At 44.7% G+C, this 25,880-nt stretch overlaps 2 protein-coding genes across 4 annotated transcripts in view; one reads left to right on the top strand and one right to left on the bottom strand.

Moving 5' to 3' along the window:
- Positions 1-22,250, bottom strand: part of kiaa0825 (KIAA0825 ortholog) — a 110,234-nt gene extending 87,984 nt beyond the window's left edge. Inside the window, exons 1-7 of one of the 3 annotated variants that reach the window (XM_076729760.1) lie at positions 21,881-22,250; positions 18,250-18,386; positions 11,587-11,749; positions 11,057-11,242; positions 10,604-10,789; positions 10,068-10,389; positions 972-1,139 (exon numbers count right to left, since the gene is read on the bottom strand). In XM_076729760.1, the coding sequence (XP_076585875.1) occupies positions 972-1,139; positions 10,068-10,389; positions 10,604-10,789; positions 11,057-11,242; positions 11,587-11,749; positions 18,250-18,380 (1,156 nt within the window). In that variant the 5' untranslated portion in view covers positions 18,381-18,386; positions 21,881-22,250. The remainder of the gene's footprint in view (positions 1-971; positions 1,140-10,067; positions 10,390-10,603; positions 10,790-11,056; positions 11,243-11,586; positions 11,750-18,249; positions 18,387-21,880) is intronic. The other 2 variants (XM_076729762.1, XM_076729761.1) reach the window with 2 other exon arrangements.
- A 528-nt stretch (positions 22,251-22,778) lies between these two features.
- slf1 (SMC5/6 complex localization factor 1) overlaps positions 22,779-25,880 on the top strand; it is a 29,853-nt gene continuing 26,751 nt past the window's right edge. The window contains exons 1-7 of the mRNA XM_076730175.1: positions 22,779-22,834; positions 23,168-23,279; positions 23,624-23,702; positions 23,848-24,073; positions 24,170-24,323; positions 25,152-25,280; positions 25,380-25,445. Of these exons, the coding sequence (XP_076586290.1) occupies positions 22,809-22,834; positions 23,168-23,279; positions 23,624-23,702; positions 23,848-24,073; positions 24,170-24,323; positions 25,152-25,280; positions 25,380-25,445 (792 nt within the window). The 5' untranslated portion in view covers positions 22,779-22,808. The remainder of the gene's footprint in view (positions 22,835-23,167; positions 23,280-23,623; positions 23,703-23,847; positions 24,074-24,169; positions 24,324-25,151; positions 25,281-25,379; positions 25,446-25,880) is intronic.

Below are 25,880 nucleotides of genomic sequence, written 5' to 3'. Positions count from 1 at the left end.
ATGTTGGGTTGGGTTGCAATTAAAAAGCGTGAACATCAAGGCCACAGTTTCTTAATCAGAAGGCGAAGAGTGAGACCCCAGGCGAGGCAATTTAGCCGAACAAGACCACATGGAATGGAAGAAGGAGGAAGCAGCGAGCGCATCACTTTTTGACCTTTAAGCCCATCTGATGAATTTCTGGTAATTAAGCCGTTTGATTGCCTGGAATTAATGATTTGGATAACTGCCCTTTAAAGGCTGTTTACCTCTCTGTAAATTGAGCCTTTCTGCAAGTCTTGTTTTTGTAAATGTAACCTTTATGGAAATTACTCCATGCACCAAAAGCTTTCATTTAACATCTCTGCAGTGGCAGTTCAAAGGGGAGAGAGGAAAATGATACTAAAGGCTTATATAACACCCAAGATAATTCCCTACTAAAATAACATTTCTTCAGACACAACTCAGACTTCCCGCTAGAACACGTAACAATGTGTGTGTGCGCGTGTGTGTGTTTGTGGGGGTGTAACTGGGCTGTTTATGCCTGGGGGAGTGGCACACATGCAGGACTATGCAGGACTGTAGCCAAAGTTTTAGAATTACTGAGGTCGTGAATACAACAGCCTCCACTGTAACTCCACAACACTCAAAAAATGTGTGTATGTTTCTAATTATTTTGATATTTCACATTACGTGTTTGATCATTTTCTGTAAAAGCTCCCTATCTGATGGTCTATGCTGTTTCTGAACATTGTCAGACAAAAACTCTTGTGGGGAAACACTGAATATTTTAATATAATTTTCATATTTTCTGGCCTAAAAAGTATAGATCTGCAAAATTACATTGCAAAATGTAAATGTACCTTAGGTTACAAAGAAATCCCAAAGTCTCAGAAAAAGCAAGAGAACATGACCGTGATGTCAGAGGTAGCTATAGGGCTGATTACGTGTCTAATACGTGTACATGTGTGCATTTTAGTGGGATTGAGTCACACCTTTTACACATGGAGTCTCTCGTGTACAATCAATGAAGGTCGTATTCGTGATCAGCTCCTTCACAGTCCTCTCAAACTCCAGCAGGGTGCAGGCCAGCTGGGTTAACGCCCTCAGCTGGTGGGAGGTCAGACTGAAGCTCCTGTTTTTCATGGGAAGCTCCTTCGGTGCTGTGAAGAAGGGGGAAAAAAAGAATGTAAAAGAGGAAAGAGAAAAAATAAACTGTGTGTGTGCTTGTGAATGTATGACTGACAGACAGATGGAGGAGTGAGAGCTGCACTACAGTTTACAGTTCAGTAAAGAAATAAACAATTTCATGAAAACAGGTTTTCAACCGAACCTCCCAACCTACATGCACTCATCACAAAACAACCCCCCCTCCTCAAGTCTTGCCTTGCACGGCACCTCTTATAAATATCGACCCATTCATGTTTTCCCAATACACAGCATAAACAAAGAGACAGTGAAAAAATATGCAAAACTTTGCTCCCCGAGAAGTCACACATGCACATCCTTCTCTCTTGGCACAAAACTTTTCTCCCCCTAACCCGCCGATGACCCCCTCGGCAAATATGGATTTCCCATTTTGGAGGCTGCCAAAGCCATCACCCGGGGGATGTTCCGCATTAAGCTGGAGAATGGGCGGCTGGGAGATGCGTTGCCATACTCCCAGACACATGCACAAATACTTTTGTGTGTCCGCTTAAATGAGCTCCTCCACTGCAAAGGCATTTGGGAATGGATGAGTTCAGTATTAGCCTTGACTCTGAAAGCACGGAGATGATTGAGCGTTGAGAAGGGGAGGAAGAAGAGGAGGGGGGCTCTTTTCCAATAATTGTAACATTATTGCCTCTGGATCCTAATGTAATTTTGCTATATTGTTAAACAAAATCTGACAATATGACAACACACTGTCCCCAAGGATGCCTGGTTTAATCATGCATGAGGTCTGACTGTCTCTGTGTGTAGGCACATGTGTGCGTTTACACGAGTGTTTATGAGGGAGAGCCGATGAGCTGTTGCGTGCTTGTGTCTGTCGGGTGTGCACACGTGTGTTTATGTGCATGTAATGCAGGCCATTATGAATAACTTGATTTGTACACGACACTTTCACACACATTTGCACATGTCAGTCTTGCAGGATAATTGCCGCGCTGCAACCACACTGTGGTCACCACAGAATATATTCTGACCTCAGGTTTGTTTGTATTTACAAGTCCAAGTGTATACATGTATTTATGTGCAAGTGTGTATGCATGGGAAATCACACATGCATAGCTATGTAATTATATGGTGCGTGTTTGACACGTGTGTGCATGCATTTATGTATATGTATATGTATGTGTATGTGTATATGTAATGTAATATTTAGTGTGTATGTGTAATTAAGCTGCATGGGTCTGCAGCTCGGCAGCTCTTCTGTAATGGGGTCCAGTGGGAGTCTGTGCTAGAGAGACTACCTCGTACTGCATGTGTACATGCGTGACCTGGCTGACACCCACGTGCCAGCCTCCTTCTCCAGCTTGCACATTCACGCACGCACCAACAATCATGTCTATTTCTGAAGTCACCAGCAAATCAACAGAGCTTTCCGTGCCTCAACGCAGGGGCAAACTAAAACCGTCAACAACTCAAGAGTAAGCAGTCTAAACTGAATCAGACAGGGGCACATTAGAGAGAGAGAGTCGCTGGATTCTCTAAAAACCTTTCACTGCAAAACACCCCCCCCCCCCCCACATCTCACCCATTCATCTGAGAATAGCACCTATTAACCACCACTTCATCTGGAGCACCACCTTTTCCAGAGCATCCTCTCCACCTCTCTTGTTCCTAATCATTCATTGCATTCATTCCTTCAACACGTGACCCTTTAACTGTTTCACTTGCTCACACTCTAAGTAGTCGCACATGACCTTGATGTTTAGCAACGCTCTGCCTCAGCCTCTCATCGAGCTCTGCCGCCCAGGCTATATAGGTATTTATAGTCGTCTCCCTAGCCAAATAGCCCTATAGCCATAGCGGTCTAGTACACAACCATCTAAACCTCATTATACCTTTGTCACAACAGTGAGGCCAAATGGAGGCTCTCATAGCCGGTTGATGGAGAGGGTGTGCTTAAAAGCACCCAGGTGTGTCATATAGCATAGCGCATAGCATGTCTCATAGAGTGGAATGTGGAAGGGCACTAGCAGGCAGAAGAGTTCAACCAAAGGTCAATGTACTGAGAATCAATAAGGGAGGACTGGTGCTGAAAGCTGGTGCTGAATGCAGGGCAGAAATGATGTTTATGTAAGAGCTCCTCCATATGACATTATACTGTGGAGGATGCTCTTACAAAAAAGGAAATCAACGCTTAGCCACGTTACTATGATAACCGTAAACACACCGTGCATCTTATCAGACACCCTCACAGCAAACAAGCATATGTCAAGCAATATGTCATCCAACAAAATGTGTGAACCAGAAAACAGTGTGCGCGTGTGTGCGTGTGTGTGTGTGTGTGTGTGTGGATGGAGGGGCTTTATGTTTCACATGTAGCAAGAACATTGTAAAAAAAAAAAAATAAAAATAAGAAAATGTCTGAAAATACCCGACTCTGCAAGTCTACAGTGGCCAGTTTCAGTTTGTAGCTCTTAACAACGACAACAATGCAACACAAAAGAAAAAACAAAAAAACAAACAGAGCAGGTATTTTTGGCGAGCCATCAGTCTTCTCCTCGTCTGTCTCTCCTGTGGGTTCCACCATCAGCTCCACAGCACACACTCTCTCTCTCCACACACACACACACACACACACACACACACACACACACACACACTGCTCTTGACTGGCAGGGAACAGAGAGAGAGTGGAGAGAGGAGGAGATCTAGAGGATGGGAAAGGGGTGGTGGTTAGGGATGAAAACACGGGGAAGAGAGGGAGGGAAAGAGAGGGAGGGGCGGGATAAGGGAATTCCCTTAGCAGTTGTTATTGATTCCGGTGTTTACGGGCGAATAGTTTAGTGCCGTTTACAAAACAGAACAGATGCAGCCAGTGAGCAAAAAGGTAAACAATTGCTGTGTGGCGGGCTGCCAAATCCCCAGTCTGATGTATTAAACTCACGGTGAAGAGCATTTCCCCTTTGGCTGCACTTATTGCCACTTCATTTCCTCTTCGCTCACACACACACACACACACACACACACACACACTCACTCACTGCTTCTTGCCATCTCTCCCATTCTCCGTGTCTCTCTTTCTCTCTTGTTCCCTCGTTTATCTGAGGCAGAAAAATGGAGAAGGGCGTAGGGCGCTTTTTGCCGTCTGGCTATTTTCTGTCCTTCTCTGACCCAGGAGGCCCAGTTCTTCCAAACAGAGCCATTAGTAGGGGGAATTGCATGTGTCTGACATGGCCGAAAACCAATTATTAGACACTTTCTACCAAATGATGCCCAAGTCTTTGGGGAATGGGCAATCATGCAATAATTTAGCCACTGATTTAATTTCTCTCCAGCACAGCATCTCTCCCTCTCTCATCCTCTGTCCCTCATTTTCCTCTCTTTCTCTCATTCTGTCTCTCTGTAGTGTAAATCAGACCATCAGAGGGGTGGTCGGCCTCCCTCTTACCACACTACTCGCCTGGGCTCCAGTCTTATCATGTAATCATGATATGTGAAGATGAACTTTCTGTGTTTGTGCAGATGTTTGTGTTGTAGGACACCCTCTAAAGGTGATGTGAGCATTTGGTTTCATTAGACCCAGAGGAATATGGAAGGAGGAATTTCAGAGGGCAAGGCAAGATTAGCAAGTCTTAAACAAATGGAAATCATATTGAGCATATCGACAGTGAATAGAAGGGGACCGAGTATCGACCCTTGTGGAACTCCACAGGGCACAGTGGCCTGGTTGGAAATGAAAACAAAATATTTCTTGTCTTATAAAATAGAAAACTTAAAATAGTTCAAAATCAACAGTAACAACATGCACACACTCCTTAAAAACAACCAAGAGTAAAACTGTGAAAGAAGCACTACAGGTAGAGCAGCAACAGTGAAAACAAAGCGATGAGCAGAAGCCGCCCATGACTCAACACAACTCTCCTGAAAGTTTCTACTGCAGTGCAGCTATTGTATGTGCTCTTCTTAGCGAGCTGTCTGGGATAGTGATTGAAACAGATGTTAGCTAACATCCCCAAGGACTTAAATCAAAATGGGCCGGTCCGTCCAAATTGTGCATGTGTTCGAGTGTGTATTTGTGCACGACTTCATTCTTATCGTGGCGCTTTGCTCTTGGGGTGTAACGGCGAGGCTGTCGAGCTCTTCCGTGTGTTTCTTTTTGTGTGTGTGTGTTTTCTGTGAGTCCATGCCTTCTCGTGTGTTCAGCGGGTGTCAAGCAGGGTCATCCGGGTGCCTTGGGGTACGTCTGTGCATGTATGTGTGTGTACGTGGGGAGGCTATGAGCCACCGTGGACGCCCGCTAGGCCCTGTGACAGCTGGGGTCCTCTTCGTCAGTTGCGGCCCACTGCTCACTCAGACAGCGTTATTATGGGAGGCCTCCTGCTGTGATTCACTCTGACACATGCACGCACATACACACACACACACACACACACACACACACACACACACACACACACGCACACACACACACTACACAAGCCTTGGTCTCTTGTGGCCCTTTCCCTGGGTGCTGTCCAACCAGGCCTCAGCAGGGGTCACCTGCCCTTCACAGAAGGGGAAAGAAGCAATATTTGATATCTCAATTAAGCTGTGTTAGAAGAAGGAGGTATAGTGGTGATGGCAGTGTTTTTAGTGGTGACAGAGAAGCAGGGTTACTTTCCTCTGCTTTATTCCTCCTCTGTGTCTGTCTTTGTTTCTGGCTTTGTGGTAAATATTGCAGTGACAGTGTGATAGGGGTTAAGATTTCTCTGGCTTCCTCTCCATACTTGAACCGAGCAGCCTGGATGAAGAACACAGAGGAATGTATTGTCTTGATGGGAGCATTTCATTAAAACCCACTTGTTTAGTGCCCTTGTTCGCATTATTGTTTTCAAGCCCTCGGCGAATCACACTGACTCTTCATCACGAAGTGCTGGCTGCTCTCAATAAGCCAGCTATTTTTGTCTGTGCTTTCTCAATAGAAGGTGCCAGGAAAATGTTCATATCCTTGAGCTTTTCAAGAGTGATACACAAAAGCCATTGTGACCACTCGGAGGAAATGGGAAAAAAAATAAATGGCAAGCATAATACACATTCTCAAGGGCCATGAAACATATTCTTCTGTGTGATTTCATTGGAGCCATGATTTAGAGAAAGGGAACACTGACACACACTCACACAAACACAACCAGAGAGTAAAGACCCAGCTCTTCTCATTAAGATTAGTAAACAACCAGTTGCTCTAACTTCCTTAAACAAGGCTTTCTCCTGAAGGACAGGACAGGAAGACAGTGCCATAAAAAAGCATCATCCATAAACTGGAAGCATCACGCAAACACACACATGCCCACGTGTACCCAGACACACAGACAGACCCCCCTACCTAACCCATAATTACACGGAAGCATGCGGGTGCACATCCCTGGCTGACAGTGTGTATAAACTCAGGCAGAGATATGATCTAGTGAGGAGCTGCTCTTAATAAATATTAACAAACGCCATTCCCAAGTAGCCTCAATCCCCACAAGCACCTCCAATGCCAGTCACAGCCGCAGCCTAGCTATCTCGCGTCACTACAGAACCTCTCTCCCCGCTGAATAGACTGCTGTGCTTTCTCTAAGAAAGAGTTCAAAGAGCCAGAAAGGGCGAGGGGAGGGAGGTGGAGGGGGTGGGTAGCGGTAGGGGTGAATGTGCTTGCTATACATGTTCTAACTCAATTCTTTTTTATCTATAGGGAGCTGCCAGCATCGTCATATGGGGAAATTAGTGGAAGTGGATTTCAAATCAGTGCTATCAAAATGGGGTTGCGCAGTGTTTGAACACAATTTCACAACCTCGACTTCACTCCTGTGGTCGATTGTTAGAGAATAAATTGTCTGTGTGTATGCGGAGCAGCCCGAGTGGAAGCTTTTGATGTCCTGCAAAAACATGGATCTCCTATGCATACGTATGAAAATTACTGACGCCATATGGAAATTTAATGATGCATTTTTAAAGAGGAGGTATAAAATGACTCTTGATCACACGATTTTCTAAGCAAGCCTGCAATTAGTGCGCGCACACACACACACACACACACACACACACACACACACACACACACACACACACTAGCATCAACTAAAGAACAGCTGGGCAGACAATTGTTCACATGACACACGCTCAAAGGTGATTCAAATATACATACACAGCCGCCGCCGCCTACATACACATGCACACATCAGGGCGGAAAGTAAAAACACAGCAAAAGTGCACCATAACTGTTATTTTTTCAGTGGTGGTGTTTCTGCTCTGGTGTTGGTGCATCTCAGCATGGAATCATTCCAACTTTATCTATAGATTCTGCAAATTCAGGTCAGTAAAATTTATATTAACAGGAGCAATAATTGGCTACATGGTGGAGAAAGTGTGTAATTGAAATTTGATCTAATGCAGCTTTTACTGAAGAAAATAATACAGTTCAAATAATTTAGAAGATTGCTTAAAAGTATTAAAACTGTAACCTTTACCCCACTGAAAAATGTAAATTACAGTCTTATTTTTGGCAAAAATCCAGCACACACACACACACACACACACACAAACACACACACAGTGACATGCACATGCAGGCACAGCAAAACCACTCCCCTGCAGACCCAGTGAGGTGTGTTAGTAAGGTTTAAAGCCTGTATTGTTCCTGACCAGCCAAGCCGTCTAGCACACTCCCCAGTCTCACTGCTCACCCCATTACACTTGGAAAACTACAGGAAAATGGGAAAAGACAAGAAAAGAAAAAGGGAGAGGAAGTGGACACCGCAGAGATGGAGTCGAGGAAAAGGGGGGGAGGGAAGAAGAGGAAGAAAAAAAAAGCGGGCTGAGACCCTTCACATCTGTCTAGGTACAATGTCAGAGCCTGCCTTTGAGTCGGTGGGGTTAAAAGAGGAGGCAGATCTCGCCGTGAACGCTGTTAAATGGTTCAGTGGTTTGACAGTGGCTGATGCTACAGACAGCGCTGCTCCCCTGGGAGCCTGCACAGTCTCCCAGGCATGGCTCTTATCAAAATATACCTACCGCCTGCCTCTACTGCAGAAATAAACAATAACACAGCAGGGAAGGAGGGAGAGATCTAAGGAGTCATTGGATGCTTATGAAAATAGAATCACTTTTTTTTTTTTTTTTTTTTTTTACCACTGTCATAATTGTCTTGACAATTATGGGCGTAGCATACAGTATAGACAGTAAAGTGTGAAAGCAGATTATGCATTAATGTTCAAGCTTTGGCTCTTAAGGAGCCACAGGCGTTTGGGTGGTGGATACGTGGGTTCTTGAGCTTTTTTGGGGGGGGACTTAAAACATGAACAACACAAAAATGTAATCCCAGTTGTAGCCCTCAAAGCTGTGTTGCAGCTGATAGTCAAACACACACACACACACACACACACACACACTCACACACACTCACACACACACGCAAACACACATAAAACCAGCACAGGCAAAACTGCTCCATTTTACCATCATTACACAGCACGGGTCCCCCGCTCCCTTTGGAGCCGTGTTCTGCCTCCGGTGCTACATTTGACGGTTTGTTGAGCGGCACGTAGGTGTGTAGCCTCCGCCGCGTTACGTGATCAAACAGCCCAACTGACGCATGGCCAATTATCCTGGCTGCCTCCTCTCATCTCACATTTAAGGAGAGGGAAAGTAAAAACCAGAGAGGGAGATGGAAAGAGAGAAATGGAGGGAGGGAGAGAGAGAGAAAAAGACACAAGGCTGGTGGTGTGTTTATCGAAGAATGGCAGATGTAAAAGCACTCTTCTCCCTGTTCCTCAGGGAAGCTGACATGTGCACCATTTTTGAAAAAGTAAACAATGGCTCACACACTTTGCTTTTTTTTTTTTATTGGGAATCTTTACCCTCAGCAAGCCGTAAATAGGCCAATATGAAACAAACAAAGAGAATATGGGGGAATTAAGTATCAAAAGTGACATGGCGTGTGAAGGCTTCTCTTGTCTCAGTGTATAACATCACTGCCTGTCCCATCACAGTGACACATTCTGCATTTGTGCCGAGCATTAAAGTACTTTTACATATCGTTTTCTATCAAATATCCACCCTGCTGCGTAACAAGGTGGAGAGGATATTGAACCTTGCTCTCACTCCTTCACCAAAGAGTTGGTGAAGGAGTGAGAGCAAGGTTCAACCCCTTGTGCTCAGCGTGGCTGCATCACTGCTCAAAAGTTTCAAAGTAATCAATTAAAAATGCTGGTGCTGCTGCTCCGCCCTTGTTAAGTTTTGGAACTTTTTATTTATTGCACTCCTGTAAAGAGGGTTACAGAAGTATGTTTATCGCCACAATTCAAATGATTCAAGGTGAAGACTCCATTGTTGACGGGCTATACCCCGGGAGGGGTGTCAGGCATAAGTAAGTAAAAGTTGAAGGTGAAGAGCTGAATTAACTGTGACTTAAACAAGCTGACGACAGACCTTGGATGTGGCATGGACATGTGTTGGCATCAGAGCTCATCACAGTCATAAATAAACTATGTGGTAAATAGTGTTTAGAAGTAGTTTCAAATGAAGCCTTGGCTCTGGAAATGCTGCTCCTCTCTTTTTGTTGGTAAAGAGGAAAGTGAGGCAGACAGGAAAGAGGGCAGTAAACAGAAAGCAATTACAATGGGAACAGCAGTTACTGACAATCTTTTACAGAGGCCTTGGCTCTGGCTCAGATCACTACACACTATAGTTGGAAAGTAAGAGAAAAGTAAAAAAATTGAGAGGAGGGAGAGAGAAAGTCGTTAGCCTTTATTGGGTAACAATAAGAAGCGGGGGGAAAGATGGCAGAAATGGAGGGATAAAACAGCTGTAAGGCACATCTGAATAAACTCTGAGGACTACTAACCACAGATGAGGAGAGAGACAAAACAAAAGAGGATGAGCAGATTAGATTTAAAAACTATTTCAAAAGAGCCACTTACCTACGTTAACCCGGGACCTGGCTGAATATTTCCTCATCTTGCTGCTGTGCAAGGTGTTGTCCCTCAGGGCCGTCTCATATTCCCTCTCCATCAGAGAGGCCAGTTCTCGGGCCACGGTGCTGAGGTAGGCTGCATTAAGGAAGCCCAGGATGGTGGGTGGCTCTACTAGTCTTGAAAGGACATAGAGCTCATCTGTGAGGGCTTGGGTCAGAGCTGGAACCACAGACCTGAAGCCGACAGCCAGTCTGTCAAAGCCAGTCTCACCGCCAGGGCTTGAGCTCAGGGCAGAGAGAAGATCCAGCACAGTTTGGCTCCTCAGACGCTGGATAATTAAAATCAAAACTATCAGTGTAAACGCATTGGGATGGTACTGTGTCATATCGGTACAGCAAGCTCACAATGTGACATGTAAGAAAACCACATAGTTCATAACTAAACTACAGTGGAAAAACACTTAGGTTGACATAACAGGAACAGGAATTTTATTCATGCAGAAAACTATTTTTAATGAGTGAATTTTCACTATTTCACCACACCTGGTAGTGTGTGAGCACCTCAGACTCTGGGTAAAGGTAGAACAGCTGTTGCAGACAGGAGACCTGTTCAGGGATGGACAGAGCTGAAATACGTCCAGGTCCAGGATTCTCAGGGCTGCGGGAAGACAGCCGGTCCAGCAGGTGGCGACGCAGCTGGAAACGCACGTCGTCCCACGCCTCCTGGATCTTAAGGGAATAATAAAATGAATCCAGTGAACAGTGCCATTATGCAGATAGTGTATAACCTAAGCAGGTCAGGATATCTTTAAGTTCAGCTGAACTTTTGAATGCATTTAGACTGAAATTGCTTTAGAAAGGGATCGACTTGCGGCCAGTAAGGAGTGAGAAACAATTAGACTGACCAGTAATGCTTTCAATGCACATATGGACACATTAGACCTGAAAAATGTGAACACATAATATTATATTATTAAAAATCAAACAGAATATTACCTCTAATGAAGCGTCATCTCTGACTGTATGCACCAAGTGGATGCAGGAGGCAGACAGTTGAGGATGAAGAGAGGAGGAAGAGGAAGGAGTGCAAGGAAAGCAAATGCCGGACTGGGAAGACACGCTCAGCAGCAGTTGAAGTGTCACCTCCTCTTTACCCTCCTCTTCAGACCTCAGGTACTGTTGCTGAGTGGAGCAGAGGGGGAATTTGAATGGTTAATATCACTTTGTTTTTATTCTCCACAACAATGCAGACCTGACCCCACGAGGCAGAGTATGAGTAGTCTTCAAGTTCTGAAAATATTAAGCAGCCACATGCATTTGCACAGCCCAGGGCTGTGTCTTCTTACATCTGGAGGTCTTGTTAATAAGCAGGCTGCAGATCAGCGGACAGCTAAAATGTTATAGCCCAATGTCTGTGCAATTAAGTGGAAAATTGCAGACACTCAGCAGTATCAGTGCAGATTGATAAAGTCACACTGATCGACATAAATGGCCACAGTTTTATAATCTGTGAAATATCAAATCACCAAAGCTCTGAAGAAGTCCATGAGCTCTGGATGTCCTGTGGTGACAGGCTTGAAGCAGTTGTGCGTTCTGAACCACTGCAGGCACTCTGAAGGGCTCGGTGGACGCTCGCCTGCCCGGGAGTCGCCCATTTTGGCCTGGAGCTCCTTCAGCTGCTGTTCGAGGCTGAGAGAAAGGGAGATACATTGTGAAAGTCTGTGAAACAGTATACATGACCAGGCTCAGAGTGTAAGAGTAAAGCACTCAATTTACAGTATTTCCTGTCTGCATCATGACTGGTTTGGATTAGAGCTGGTTCATCTGAAATTCTCCTGCATGCCATGCTTAGCAGCACACAGCTGTTCCCGTTCATCTGAACCACACTGTTACTCAGTCGTGATTGGATGAAGTGTTTGTGTCAATAACTGCCGAGAAAGTGTCTTTATTTTGAAAGGGGAGAGGACAACACAGGAAACCAGCCACGTTAGGGTCACACAGACACCATGCTGAAGACGCACACGGAGCTACACACCGCGTCACGTTTGGCTCTCCCTCACTCATTCAGCGTCCGCACCGTGAGAAGACAGATACAGAAGCATCAACGGTAATGAACACAGACATCGATATATCAGCGTGTGAGTGTGCGCTAAGCATCTGGTGTGAAGTGGCGTTACAGGCATCGGCAGGCATCCGAGACACACGCTTCTCGCCGTCTCACGTCTTACTTTTCCCCTTGACGCGCACACGCACACACACACACACACACACACACACACACACACACACACACACACACAAACACAGCTCTTCTGATTTTAACAGACTGCATCAGCTATTCGGTTTCCCCTTTAATATGACAGATTAGAAATGACATCTTTGGGCTCGACATGTTTAGTCATTTCCATGCAAATCAATGCATATATATTTGGCTATGTAAGGCTGTGTGTAAGTGTGTGTGTGTGTGTGTGTGTGTGTGTGAGCCTACATACCTGCATAATTAAACATGTTATGCTGCTGTGAATGCTGCTGTTGTGTTCATGTGTGACTGCCTTTGTCTGAATGTGTGTGTGTGTGCGTTTGTGTGTGTGTGGCACTGCACACTGCAAAAGAAGGGCTGAAATGATTAATCAGACGATTGATTGGTCAATCAACAGAAATCAATTAAGAAAGAATATTTCTCTTCCATTAAAATATCAACACCTTTAAATAAGCAGTTGAATATATCACTTTTGTGATATATGAAATTCCACATTTTGTACTAATTAATCAATAGATAAAGAGAATATTAATTAGTTGCAGACCTATATATCTGTCCTCTAAACTTGTGTGTGTGTGTGTGTGTTAGCGTACATGGTACAGAGCCAAAGTGCCTTTTCCCCATCAGACAGCTCATCCCCTACCGCAGGTCTATAAACTGCCTCCTGCCTGCTCCTGGGCCATGAACGCATCCAGATGTCTTACAATGGCAACACATTAAATAACCGTTCAATCTGACACACTTTCGTTTCAGAGGGGAAAAACGCAAGGGGATAAAATGTTATAGACTGTTACAAACCGCTATCCTCTAGGTTGAACACTATCATTTTCTCTCTCTTTAACTATCTCTTCCTCTCTCCTCTTCTTCTTCTTCTTCTTCTTCTTTAGGCAGGCCAGATGATGCATCTCACTTTATTCTCTCGACACCAACTTGCTGACTGACAGAAACCTTGATTATAAAGTGGGTGTGTTTTGGTGTGTTTGCAGTGATTTGATGCCAGGCAGTATTTATTACACAGCACTATCAAACCCCTCATTAAAGCAGGCCTTTGTCATGTTTTTTTCACCTTCCCCTGTGTGTCTGCGTTTCTGTATTACTGAGCTGAACATGGTATAGGAAAGATGTTGCCTCAACTTGTGACAGATTGTGTGAGTGCAGCAACTCTTAACTATGCTTGCCCAAAGCTCACTAGCTGTAAAACACAGCTTCAGCAAGGTCAAAGCATAACCAGCATGGCTCAGGGTTGCTGACGGCACTGTGTGTAAAATTAATAGACACCACTTTAAACAACACAAAGGACTGTTCAGACGCTGGTTTGTTTGTGCAACCTCTGACTTCGCTTTCTCTACGGAGAATATAGCAATAGCTTTCTGAAAAAATGTAGTTCTGGATATAGTATATTTAAAACACCCCTTTCCTTTTTTAAAAGTCACTCAGGGTGGGCAAAAAGAGAGGAAACACGTTTAAGAATTAATGCAGAAGTCAGATAAATGTAATTTTTAGCAGAGATTTCCGTGACACGCCGATGAAACCTCGCTGTAGATTAAAAGGCAGCACAGAGCGCTGTATGTGTGTTTATAGTACGTCATAAACATGGATGTTCGTTCTGGGCTCCACCCCAGGACTTCACGCAGACAGCAGGTTTCAAATGGGCTTCCATCTGTAGCTCGCTTTTCACCGACTCTCTGAAGTTCATTAAAAGCAGGAGACGTAAGTAGACTGCACGGTGAGTATGAACTGGATGGCTTCCCTCCTGTTCCTCACTTTGATAACAGAATTGAGGTCGGATTAAGCTTCCGAGGACATCCAGCTCGATAGCCTGGGACTCTGTGAAGTGAGCGCTCTCCAAGACTCAATTTTGCCATATGTGGACGCGACAGAATGAGACCCATATTGAAGCCATAGACTAAGACAGGAGGGAGAATGGCTTTTAGGTTCCGTGCTCTTTCTCCAGTTCGACTCCCCATCATCCCACTCTTGCCTTCACTCAACAAAACAATGCTCTCTAATGGCTACGGCGACAGCCCCAGCCTTTTCGGATACATTTTCAAGCCTCGCCTCGGCTGTTTTTCTCTCTCTATTTCCCCTCTTTCTTTTCTCCTCAAAACTCTTACTTTCCTAATTTTCTTTTCTTTACTCTCGCCTTTCAATTACCCCTCCTTAGGGCCCTGTGCTGTAAGTTATAAAGTCAATGTGGATGGTCCGTGTCAAAAAGTCCATCCAGCTCTCTACAATGTTGCGACCTTTTGCCCGCCAGTGTAAAAGCTACCTGCAGCCTAATCAACTTGGCAGGATTAGCTCCGAACCTGATGACTTCCACTGCCAGCAGCTAAGACGCCGAGGAAAGAGACAGAAAGAGAATGAGAGAGGAGGGAGGTAAAAACGAGGTGGAAAACAGAGGAGTCACAGAAAATAAAACCATTCAACTTTCGGAGTAAAGACGACAATAGACAAACCTGTAATGGCAAAAACGCTGGAGCAGAACTCAACAAAAGAGCCGGAGAATGAGAAAAGAGGCAGAGGAAGCTGGGAGGAAAGGATTCTTTAGGCCTCTTGACAAACATGTCAATCATCTTAGTCTAACTGACACACACACACACACACACACACTTGCACTTTCACTGCTGAAGCCAAATCTAATTGTTTTTCAGACTGGTCTAGCTTGACAGTCGACACCGCAACCGTGCCCCCCCGCCAACCTTCACCACCGCTGAGAGAGAAAGGGAACAACCGGAGGTCTTTTATTAGATATGATGGCACATTTCACAGCTCCCTGACTTACAGAAACCCAATCCCGCGATTAGTCAGCGCTTTGACGTTATCTTAAGTTCCTTGTCAGAATTAATTTAGTGTGGGTGGGCTGCTGTGGGGCTGTCTGTCTGTCGCGCTCCGCTCCCCTCCGCTCGCCTACAGGAGGTGGTGGTGGTGGGGGGGGGGGGTCGGAGGCAACGAGGGCAGGAAGATCCCTTTCAAATAAGCCCCAGCTCCAGTCGGTGCCAAACCAGCCGCCTGAGAACTAAATATCTCCTCCATCAAAGGGCCCCATTCTGTGAGGGGAAAAGGAGTGAATGGGCTTGAATGAGCAGGCTGAAAACAGATCCTGTCCTGGCCCAGCCTGTCGCCCACTTAGTGCCCTCGGCCCTCAGCCCCGCAGCCCAGCCAATGACACCGGAGAACCGATACAGCCGATATACTAACTTAACACACGTGTCACGCACAGCTAAACACAAAGTCAGCTACGTCCCGCACGGACTACGGATCAGCGTTTCTCTTCATATTTTTGTAAAATATCACGATACTTTATGGTGGCGGGCTTTCAACTCTCGCCTGCTTTTCAACACGTACGCAAAGTCCTGATTATCAGAAGCACTCACACACACACAGAATCAAATTTAAAAGTATTGATGTACCCTGATCAAGATTGGCAGGCGACTAGCGAGGGCTGTTTGCCTTGCCAGTGTGAAACTAGAGGCCTGTCTGCGCTCTCCAGGCCTGTGCTGACACTTCATTAGAGGTCTTTTCCTGGTGGCCCTGCGCTGCCCGGCTCCGCTCCCCCGGCCAACTCCGCACCGCGCCACTGTCCCAACTGATGAAAACTGATGGATTACACAGCGTTTCAATTTGGGGGAGCCGGCTCCGTTGTCAGCCTATCTTAATCTCCTGCAATTAGGGAGCAGCTCTTAGGCAAATCTCTGACATCTGAGAACTGGGAGCAGGCCAGTCACTCTGACCCACAAACAGGTTGAAGTCCTTCATGGGTGCGGGCAGCTCTGTCTCCTCCATCTCTCAGCTTCCCTTTCCTCTCCTCCACTTCCGTAATTTGTCCCAGACACTGATAAGTCAATTAGGCAGCAGGTGAGTGCGTTGTGCATGTGTGTGCGGGCGCATATACGTCTACAGCCCACCCTGGTTGAGGCGAAAGAGAGGCCTTGCCAGATTTTGTTTGCCTGGATGTGTGCTGACAGTAAAAGCGCTGTCCTGAAGTAGACTGGGAGGAAGTTAGCTGCAGCCTGACAGACACTGACCAGTGGTCCCCCACGGTGAGAGGAGGATTGCCTTATTTTTAGCCCCATTCTCCATTATCTGGAAGCTTTGTTCTCATAATGGTTATCCCTCTCCCATCTGCAGGAACACAAAATAACCCTTTAATGCTTAGAAAGCAGAAAAATGGCCCGGCCTTCGGTAATAAGCCTTGAATTACCTACCCAAGGGTTTTCGTTTCAAGATGTGGAATCTTCAATTATTATGTTCCCATTTAGAAGGAGGAAGGAAAGAAAGAGAGAGAAGGGGAGGGAGACAGAGAGAGGGAGAGAGTGACGAAGGGATGAGTCCCAGACACTAATGGTGCCAGAGTGAGGCTTTGTTCACTTGCTACATTTAGCTTGTCCTTCATCATCTGCCCTCAGCCTCACAACACCAAAAACGATAAAAGACCTGAAATATAGATTTCTCTTTTTCTTCTCTCCGCACATGTCTCTCTTTATCAATCTATTTGTGCTCTCCATCTATCCCCGGCTGCCATCATTGACAGACGTCTATATTTCAGTCCTCAGTGCACAAAAAAAGAAAAAGAAAAATCAAATTTAAGTTGGATTTTCTTCCACAACGCGTGATGAGAAGATTGTTTCAGTAATTAATAAAAGTGAACGGTTCTCTCGGTTTGTCAAACACTTGACCCTAAATGTTAAACACTGTAAGATTGTCAGTTTGATCATGGCCTCAGTATGAATCTTCATACAATAATCTAAAATCGCTTCGACCATGAACACACAGACGAAGCAGGTTACTGAGAGAAATCAAACATGCAATTAAGTGATTAGTCTGAAACCCACAGTTTTCTCCCAGCGTGCGACCGTTTGTGCTTTTCTCACTTGCTATTGTGTAAATGTGCTTTTGAATTGCACAAACGGGCTGTTCACTGGTGCAAACCGGCATATTTACTTATATGTTAGATTATGTTTATCTGTCCTTTCATTCCTCTACACTGCTGCCAAAGTTCTACTTTACCCGTCCTATCAAGTAAATGCTCTGTTAGACTTCTGCATATGGGGCCAAGAACTTTGTCTTTTTCCTGGCAGAAAAATGTGATTTCTGATAGTTTAACCAGGTTTCTCTTAATCCCTTTATTCAAACTACAGGAATCAGACAAAGCTGAAATTAGGGATTTCTCTCAGTTAAGTATTTATGCAGTGTGAGATGCGCTGAGAGAAGGAGAGAGTAAAACAGACCAACAAAAATATGGATGTAGTCTTTGAGCTTTAATCGTGATTTCAGATTTCTACCTCTGGAACACTGCTGGCATTGCTGCCAGTGTAAACAATATTACTGGTGTTTTTTTTTTAAGTCTGTCAGTCATGCTGGCTTCTTCTCTCTTTAAAATTATCCTGCTAGCGTCTGCACACAGTCAGCACACAAACAAAATCAGAGCTTGTTTTCCCAGCTTCAGAGCAAACCGTTTTTTGCCCTTAATCTCTGTACAGTGGGAACAACGGCTTCACAGAAGTGAAAATTTTCTGAGAGGTAATATAATCCATCAAAGTAAACATGAAGCTTTAATTAGGTTTTGTCAAAGTTAGTGTTAAACATTCATTTCATTTTTGTCAACGCTGCGTTCTCGTGCTAAACTGTGCCTTATGTTGCGCTCTGCTTCCTGTCATTCACCTGAGATCCACAGAAATAAATGGAAGGCCTCACCAGGAAATAATCCCTCAAAAACAGGCGGCTTTGAAAACTTAACTGTCGCGTACGTGCCTTCTTACTCGGGATGTTTTTGTCAGCTGGGACAGTACTTAATTTCAAGCTGGCCTCATCATAAATTTTAAATTCTAAAAGAGATGAAGAGCAAGTAAAAGTGACTGCGGGGTGGTGATTAAGGGGAAAACATAAAGATGAGGAGGGCATTTTTAAGTCTTTTGCTGCTCTGCCTCACCTGTTGGCATTGAGGTTAAGTTTCTCCTCTGTGTCTTTGAGAAGGTGCTCAAAGTCCATCTCACTGGAAACCCCTGGAACCAGCAGCTCCACAAAGGCATGGTCTTCAGGAAAGTCCCCCGGCCACTCCATCCTGCTCTACGGGGAAAAGGAACCGCAGAGAGGAAGAGAGAGGTGAACATCAGAAACACGACACGAGACGCACCAGTTCATGAAGCAAAATAATGAGACAGACAGCACCGGTGTCAGGATTAAATCAACAATTTATGCTGACACCAAATAACAGAGATCTGGAGTGCTGTATTATCGCAGCTGTCTGTCAAGACACTGAACACACACGCACACTCTGTACGCGCACACGCACTCACAGTCGATAATAATTAGAAATTTCCTCAAACAGGAGTCTTGTTAGGAGGCACAAATCAACTGCACCTGAAACACCTGAAAAAAAGGAAGCTTATCATCAACAAAAACACTTTCCTCCAGTTCCTCTCCTCTTTCCTCAGAAAGTCATTTGGAGAAGGAGGACCCCCTGATCAAAATGCATTGCCTCAGCCTCTAACCACTTCCACCTACTGACACTACAGTGAGTTAACACAGGGGGGAAAAAAAAAAGACCAAATAAATAAACAATGAGGTGAGATGCTCTTCAGTTGAGGCTTTAAATAAACAACTCATCTCCTTACGTCTATGGCAGAACTGAGGGCCTCCCCCCTACCCTGTGGTGCTTAACGCTCATGCTAACAGCCAATCCCACGCCGGTGCCGCGTTGCTGGGTCTCATATCAACATTGTCATCAACGCGAGTCAAGTGGAAGGTAATGGAGAGTGTCTGTGTCAATTTGGCTTTCTCACACTCCGCCTCTCGCCCCTTTCCTCGTCATCTGCTCTGATTTTAATAATCCCTGTCAAACTCCAAACAGCTCCCCGCACTCCGCTCCGCTTCTTCGCGGCTGCATACAGTCTATGCCACTCTCCCTGACAGGGCAGACAGGAAGCTCAACATTCATTTAGCCTGCACAAAGGGAGGCCTGTCCAGCTGGACAAATATTATTTTCCTCCACTGACAGCCTCACCAGTTAAGCTTGTCCTTTATTATTTCTCCCTCTCTTCTTCTCTCTTGCTGTTTCCCCTCATCATCACACTCCCTCTGCGCCACTGTCTGAGAAGGGGTCTATACGCAGCCATTGCTGAAAGGGAAGAAGATTTTAAATCCATGGATTAGGAACTAAACATTGTAATTATCTGGGCCAGACAGTGTGTGAGCATGTGATTTTGAATGGTGTCTGTTTATGCATGTGCCGCCTACAGCGCCATACGTCTCTTTATGTGTATAAAAGACGGACAAACAGATGGACAGACGGTCTGAATGTGTACACTGTATGTCTGCTGGGTGTCTACCTCCTGGTCTGCCAACATATCATCTGTTATCTTAAGCATGAGTGTGTACATGTAAATGTGAGTGTGTCAGGATTCTCCAAGCAGCACACAGGGCCTCATTAGTACTAGACTTTAAATCATCTGGTCTCCATTGTCTTGTCATTAGCTCTTTACAAAGCAGATGTTAGAGGAGCCCCTGTGTGTTTCACAGTGTTGCAGCAGGGACAACTGGGCCAGGCGCTGAGACGCTGGCTGCCTGAGACATCCACTCCACAGCTATTAGAACAGGAGAAGGAACACAGCCACACACTCAAACACACACACACACACACGTCACTGTCCTATCTCTCTTGCCGCTGCCTGTCTACCCCAGCTAGGCTAACACACAGGCCCATTTACAGTAATGAGTTTGTCCTGAAATATTTAGCAGCACGTCCCCCAGGCCGCCGCTTTAAAGCCACTTAGAGCATGTCAAGTTAAAGTCAACATTATTTTAAAGGGGGTACCTAACAGTCTGCTGTGAAGGAAACATAATAAATTAAATAGGTGCATATTCTAAGATCACAATACTGCTGAGAACTACCTCATGGATGCCCATGGGGGGGGCATGGCCCCGCTGTTACTGTGCAGCCACGTGCTGCACTGTGCTGCGTTTGACTGATTTTCTTCTTTACAAAAAGCCCTGTCTGCTTAGCGATGGGCTTTAGTCTCATCACATCTGATGTAGTGATATTTCTGCTCAATTTAAGAGGCGCTAATCTTGTTAAAATATATTGGTCACTTCTTTTCTTTACCACAGGGAAATATGTGGACATAATATCTCCTTAAAATATGTTGTGCAAGACTGTTCGGAAGCTGCGGTACAACAGCATCATCATAACAAATGCCTATGTGATTAGCCTACACTGAGGGAATGAATAATACATGACTTAATCCTGATATTACTTGTCATTGCTGTTTAGCGGAATAATCATCATCAGTCAATAGTATTAAAGTACCCTGAGCAATGAGTCAATTACAACTGTTGAAAAACAAGACAATATTGTCACACTGGAGCAGTTGATATTATGCAGCTTATTGCATCCCAACTGTCATGATTTCAGTAAACTTAAATACTCGAATCCTAACCATGCATTGACTGTAAGAGAGCTGACACACACAACAAGCACATAAACGTCAAGGTTGCATGGTTGTATTTGGAAACTGACGAAAAATCTGTCAACGACGTCATAAACTGCTCAATAGGGCTGCAACTAACAGGTATTTGCATTATTGAGAAATCTCTTATAGAGTAAAAGATCACGCTTCAGTGAAACTGTCGAACTTCTAGTTTTGTCCAAACAATGATGTAAAACCAAAGAGTTTAAAAGTCTGAAACAGTGGAAAGTTAGTCCATGTTTGGTATTTTGACTTTTTTCTGTAAACCAGCCAATAAATGATCAACTGATCGTTTCTCTGGCTTAAAGTTTGCTTTTTTTCCCCTCATTTCATTCTCCTTTGGTGATGTTTTATTTACAGCTCATAACAATCTTTTCCAGTATTTTCTGGTATATGTAAGCAACACGTCACTGAGACTTTTCATGGTGGTGTTTGGCCATCTGAGCTGATTTAGCGAGTTGCATACAGGCCTCCCGACTTCTAGATCAGAGTTTTGATTAACTGATGAATGATTTCATCCACAGAACATCAGAAAACAGCACAAAAACAGCACAGCATAAACGACCAATCCTAATTTCTGAGACTTGTTATGTCTAACCACTCGACTAAAACCAAAATGTAGTCAATTGACAATAACATAAAACAGAGAAAAGTGCCAAATCAAGTCAGGTATGAAGCTGGACCCAGCAAATATTTTTGTTTCACTGATGACTGAATTATCAAACTGTTGATTATTAATTAGAAATTAGTTCCTTCTGCACTAGAGCTTGATGATATTCCTCATTGCTCATGTCATAATATTTGATTCTCATAGTCTTTTTCAGTGTTTTCTGGTGTGTCGATGTAAACAACACAATCAATAAGAGACACAGAGACCTGGGCTGTTAATGCAGACCTGTTGACCTGCTTGTCGTGGTTTTTGGCCATGTGACCAGACACACACTACTACCTGCTGACGTTGACAGGTTACCTGTGTCTGTTACAAAATGTGGTGGATTCACACGGCACCTCTGTCACATAAACACGTAGCATGAACACGCGCACTGATCCGGTGTTACTGTGAGCAGCGACACGTGTAGAATTTGTGTATCTTACCTTGTTTTCGTCGCTCGATTCAATGTTAATCCATTACAGGGAGGGATAACACGAGCAGCGTCATTTGCAGCCACTTACTGCTGACATTAGCCTATAACAGCTTTTTATAGTTAGAACAAAACGGTAAACCAGGACAATTGAACAGCAAATATGCGCCCACGTAATGTCATTACATCATTGTGATTGAAAGCTTATCTCACGGTGACTGAACGTTAACTGGACACTGTGCTGAGCAGTTTGTGTGAGCAGCCGTGCGGTTTCATAAGCAGCCTCTCTGTTACTATCAAAGCATTGTTACCAATCGATCAAATATTCGCCTTAATCAATCAGTGCTGTTAGATATCCAGTTATTTTGCTTATTTCCGGGGACAGAAAGCGTCCGTGACAACAACCTGGAAGTAGCTCTATGAAAACTTCCGCTTTTTGGAAGATTCCAACTGAGAAGAAAAATGGGGGGAGTTTTTCTCCACAGTGACGAAGATATATGTGGTGTTTGCAAATAGTACAAAACATTTACATGACAGCGTTGTGATAGCTTTCAGGTGTTTTTCTATCGAAGAAATAGCCGTTTAAACGTTGCTAATGCGTACACGACCTATAATTATATGAAGAATTTCCCCTCATCAAAATAGTTAGCCATGCCGTGAAGTTGTCAACACATGGCAGTTAGACGGTGAATTCACGGATTTAACACATATATCGACCGTTTATTAACGCTTATGAGCAAAATCGCCACGTATGCGTGTCCGCGAAGTTGAACATATTTATGGAAGAAGCAAACAAACGTTAGTACAAACCACAGCTCACGTTATTGGATGCCGGTGGGTGCGTCAGAGTTTTGGCGCGTCTGTACGTTACCGGGAGCGCACAGTCATCCCGGTGGCTTGAGAAAGGTACCTGAAGTGTCAGCTGTGTTTAAAACAGCTGGATGAAATACGGATACTCTGTTATACAGTAGGTTAAATACTAATACGTGATTAAGAAGCAATGCGGGGGTGTTGGTGATTTATAAAACAGGATCTACAGGTGCAAGGTTCTTAAAACCAGTTTATAAAGTGGAAGTTTTTTGTAGACCACTCTGATTTTGTTTACAACTAACATCTAAATCCCCTAAGTATGATGCTGTGTAGTTCAGGCAAAAACAAATGCTCCCCGTCATGTTTGTGAAAGCAATCCAAGTCATCAAGTCAAGCAAGATTTGCAACATAATTTTTAACGTAGACCTAACCTATAATTAGAATCTCACAGGCTCATCAAAGCTCATTTGGTCTCTGCTTCATTTGTCAGGATGGCGAGCTGCACGCACGTTTTCCAGATCTCTGGGATCAAGATCCCCGAGAAGAAGAGAGCTTTGGTCCAGGGAATCCGGCAGCTGGGTGGGAAATACATCGGTGGCTCAGTGAGTAGAGACCCCTCAGAAATCGAATGATTACTCAGTGGATGAATTCATTCGCAGGGGCTGGCACTGTTGTAGGGATCGTAGATTTGTCATTAAGTGTCGTGTGGAGGTACAAGTTGGAAAATACCGTGATTGTCTGTCTTTGTGTTGCCAGACGTATAGAAAAACATGCCTCTGGCTGACAGCACTTCCTCTCTCTGTCAGTGTGTGTAGCTCCTGTCAGGCAGAGGTGTTCACGCCGACGCTGTGTGTGTGAATGTTTAAATACCTACTGAAGAATGACTGGTAGCACCTTTTCTAATGTATTAGAAACGCAGAGTAAACGTTTGAAAACCATCTTCCAGGTCTATCAGCACGGCAGCACCCATCTCATCATCCCTCAGGTTTTGTCCAGCGAGAAGTTTTTGGCCGCCTGTGCTGCAGGTCAGTCATGATGATTATCACACTGATGGTGATGTTCAAAAATCATTCATATCTTCCAGCACTTCACAGCCCCAAGACTGACTCGACACCACTGTTCTCTCTTTCATCTGATTTCGTTTTCATACCCTGCGCCCCCCTCCACCAGGAAAGTGGGTTGTGACTCCAGACTATGTGTTGGACAGTGTTAAGAATGGTTCCTGGCTCGCAGAAGGACCCTATGAAATCTCCATTTCCACGTGTGCCACATCTGCCTTCTACCCTGTCAGGCGGTGGAGGGAGAAGGTGGCCAGTGGGAGGCTAACAGGGGCCTTCCAGGGCTGGGCGGTTGTCCTCATGGTCCAGGAGCCCACCCGCAGGGCCATGTTCAAACGGTGAGGAGTCACACAAAAATGCTTTATCGTCAATCACAGCAATCCATGAACGAAATGATGCCGAGTATGAAACTGTCGCACTGTGCTCTCTCCCAGGCTCCTGAAGGCAGGCAGGGCCAAAGTATACAACTACCCCCCTCCCTCTCATGCCACTGTCACTCATATCATGGCTAAACCCATCACAGAGGACTCAAAGTCCCACAGTGCTCCTTGCTACCCTGTAAGCCACATTGTCCAGCACCTCTTTGGGGTAAGTCAGACTGATTTATGCAGAAGATACTCAACATCAGGCTTCATCGTGTTACTTTCATTTCATTTGACTGCGTAATTTTTAATATTATATGTGATCTTCAGTCATACGTGCAGTCAGTACTCATATCTTAAAGGCTTTTTTGTGTCTGGTTGGTTGTTTAAACCGACTGTTTTAACAATTTATATTAAGGCTGGGTTTGTTGACATTAGAGAAACCAGCACCTGGAGAAGTCCATGAGAGACAGCTGTGGGGTTGTTTTAATAAATACATAATTTAACAACTGTTAAACACCACAATCATAAAAACACTGCTCATGGCTCACTGCTGTGGGTGAGTGCTTTGTGCTACCAGGTTAGCACTGAACCACAGTCTGTCAGCTCAGGCGGTTTGAAGCGGAGCGTAAACCATCATCGTGTCCAACTACCTCATGTCTCATTCACATGAAAGAAAACGCCTGATATCATCATATTGAACTTAAACAATAAACATGGCTGTTATTGTCAAACTAGCATGTTAGCACTTTGGCTGCTAGTCTAGTGCAACTCACCCACTATAGCTGTAGCTAGAGTCCAGTCATGTGCAATGAGTGCACGGGCAGATTGTGCATGATAGACAGGTAGGCCGTCCAATCATTTCATTTGGGTCGAACAACATGATTGGGTGGTCTTAAAACAGGCCTGCCACAGATACTGGATACTTTTTTCTGCCTTTTTTGCTGTTTGGATGAACAAATCTAACAAAGAATGCCTCACCTCACCTCACCTACTCTAGTTTTAAAGCTTTTTTAAAAGCAGTGTGAGTGCAGTTTTTTTTTTCTTTTGTCAGAGTAATTGTGTGGACATGAAGTTCAACATAACGGATGATCATCCAGCTGAGACGAAGAAGGCCGCCGTTGCCGATGTGGACTTCTCTGAGCTGGAGACGGAGCTCAGGGGCTGTGTCGTCAAACACGAGGTGTGTGTGTTTGGAGTCATGACCGCATAAGCTTTTAGAAGGTCTTCACTGGCTGCGTTGAATGTGTTTGACGTTGTTAACGTGGTCTTCTTGTTAAAGGGCCGACCGAGACTGTGCTTCCTTGAATTCCTGGGTTACTGTGACCCGTATCGTCCGCAGTCCCAGGTAGATATGCCTCCGTCCCCGCCCCCGGTCGCTGCCTTACATCTCTAAAATAACTATGCGTTTCATAAAGGAGATCAGGTCATTCAATTTCCTTTATGTCATACATTTCAATGGAAAGTGACATCCACAGCAAGGGCGCATCATACTCAGGTCACCAATTTAACCACCGCTGTCAGCTGATCTGAGAGCTTTGATTGGCAGGCCTATTAACAATACTCTCCACTGTCCTGTCCATACCTTACCCAAGTGGATCTCCATCAGATTGCTATTATAAGTGCTCGTGTATTTCCATTCTGTACTTTCTGAATCCATATGCTATTTGCCAATAACAGACAGTCTGAAATGACCCCCAGGAACTTTTGATGCCCATTCACTTCCTATTTCCATTACCCTCCTGCCCCTGCTTTTTCCTCCTCTTTCGCCCGTCCGTCTCTT

The sequence above is a fragment of the Chaetodon auriga genome, chromosome 5 (genome assembly GCF_051107435.1).
Source record: "Chaetodon auriga isolate fChaAug3 chromosome 5, fChaAug3.hap1, whole genome shotgun sequence".
In the NCBI taxonomy this organism is placed as follows: Eukaryota; Metazoa; Chordata; class Actinopteri; order Chaetodontiformes; family Chaetodontidae; genus Chaetodon; species Chaetodon auriga.
This window is presented reverse-complemented; position numbering and strand designations above follow the sequence as displayed.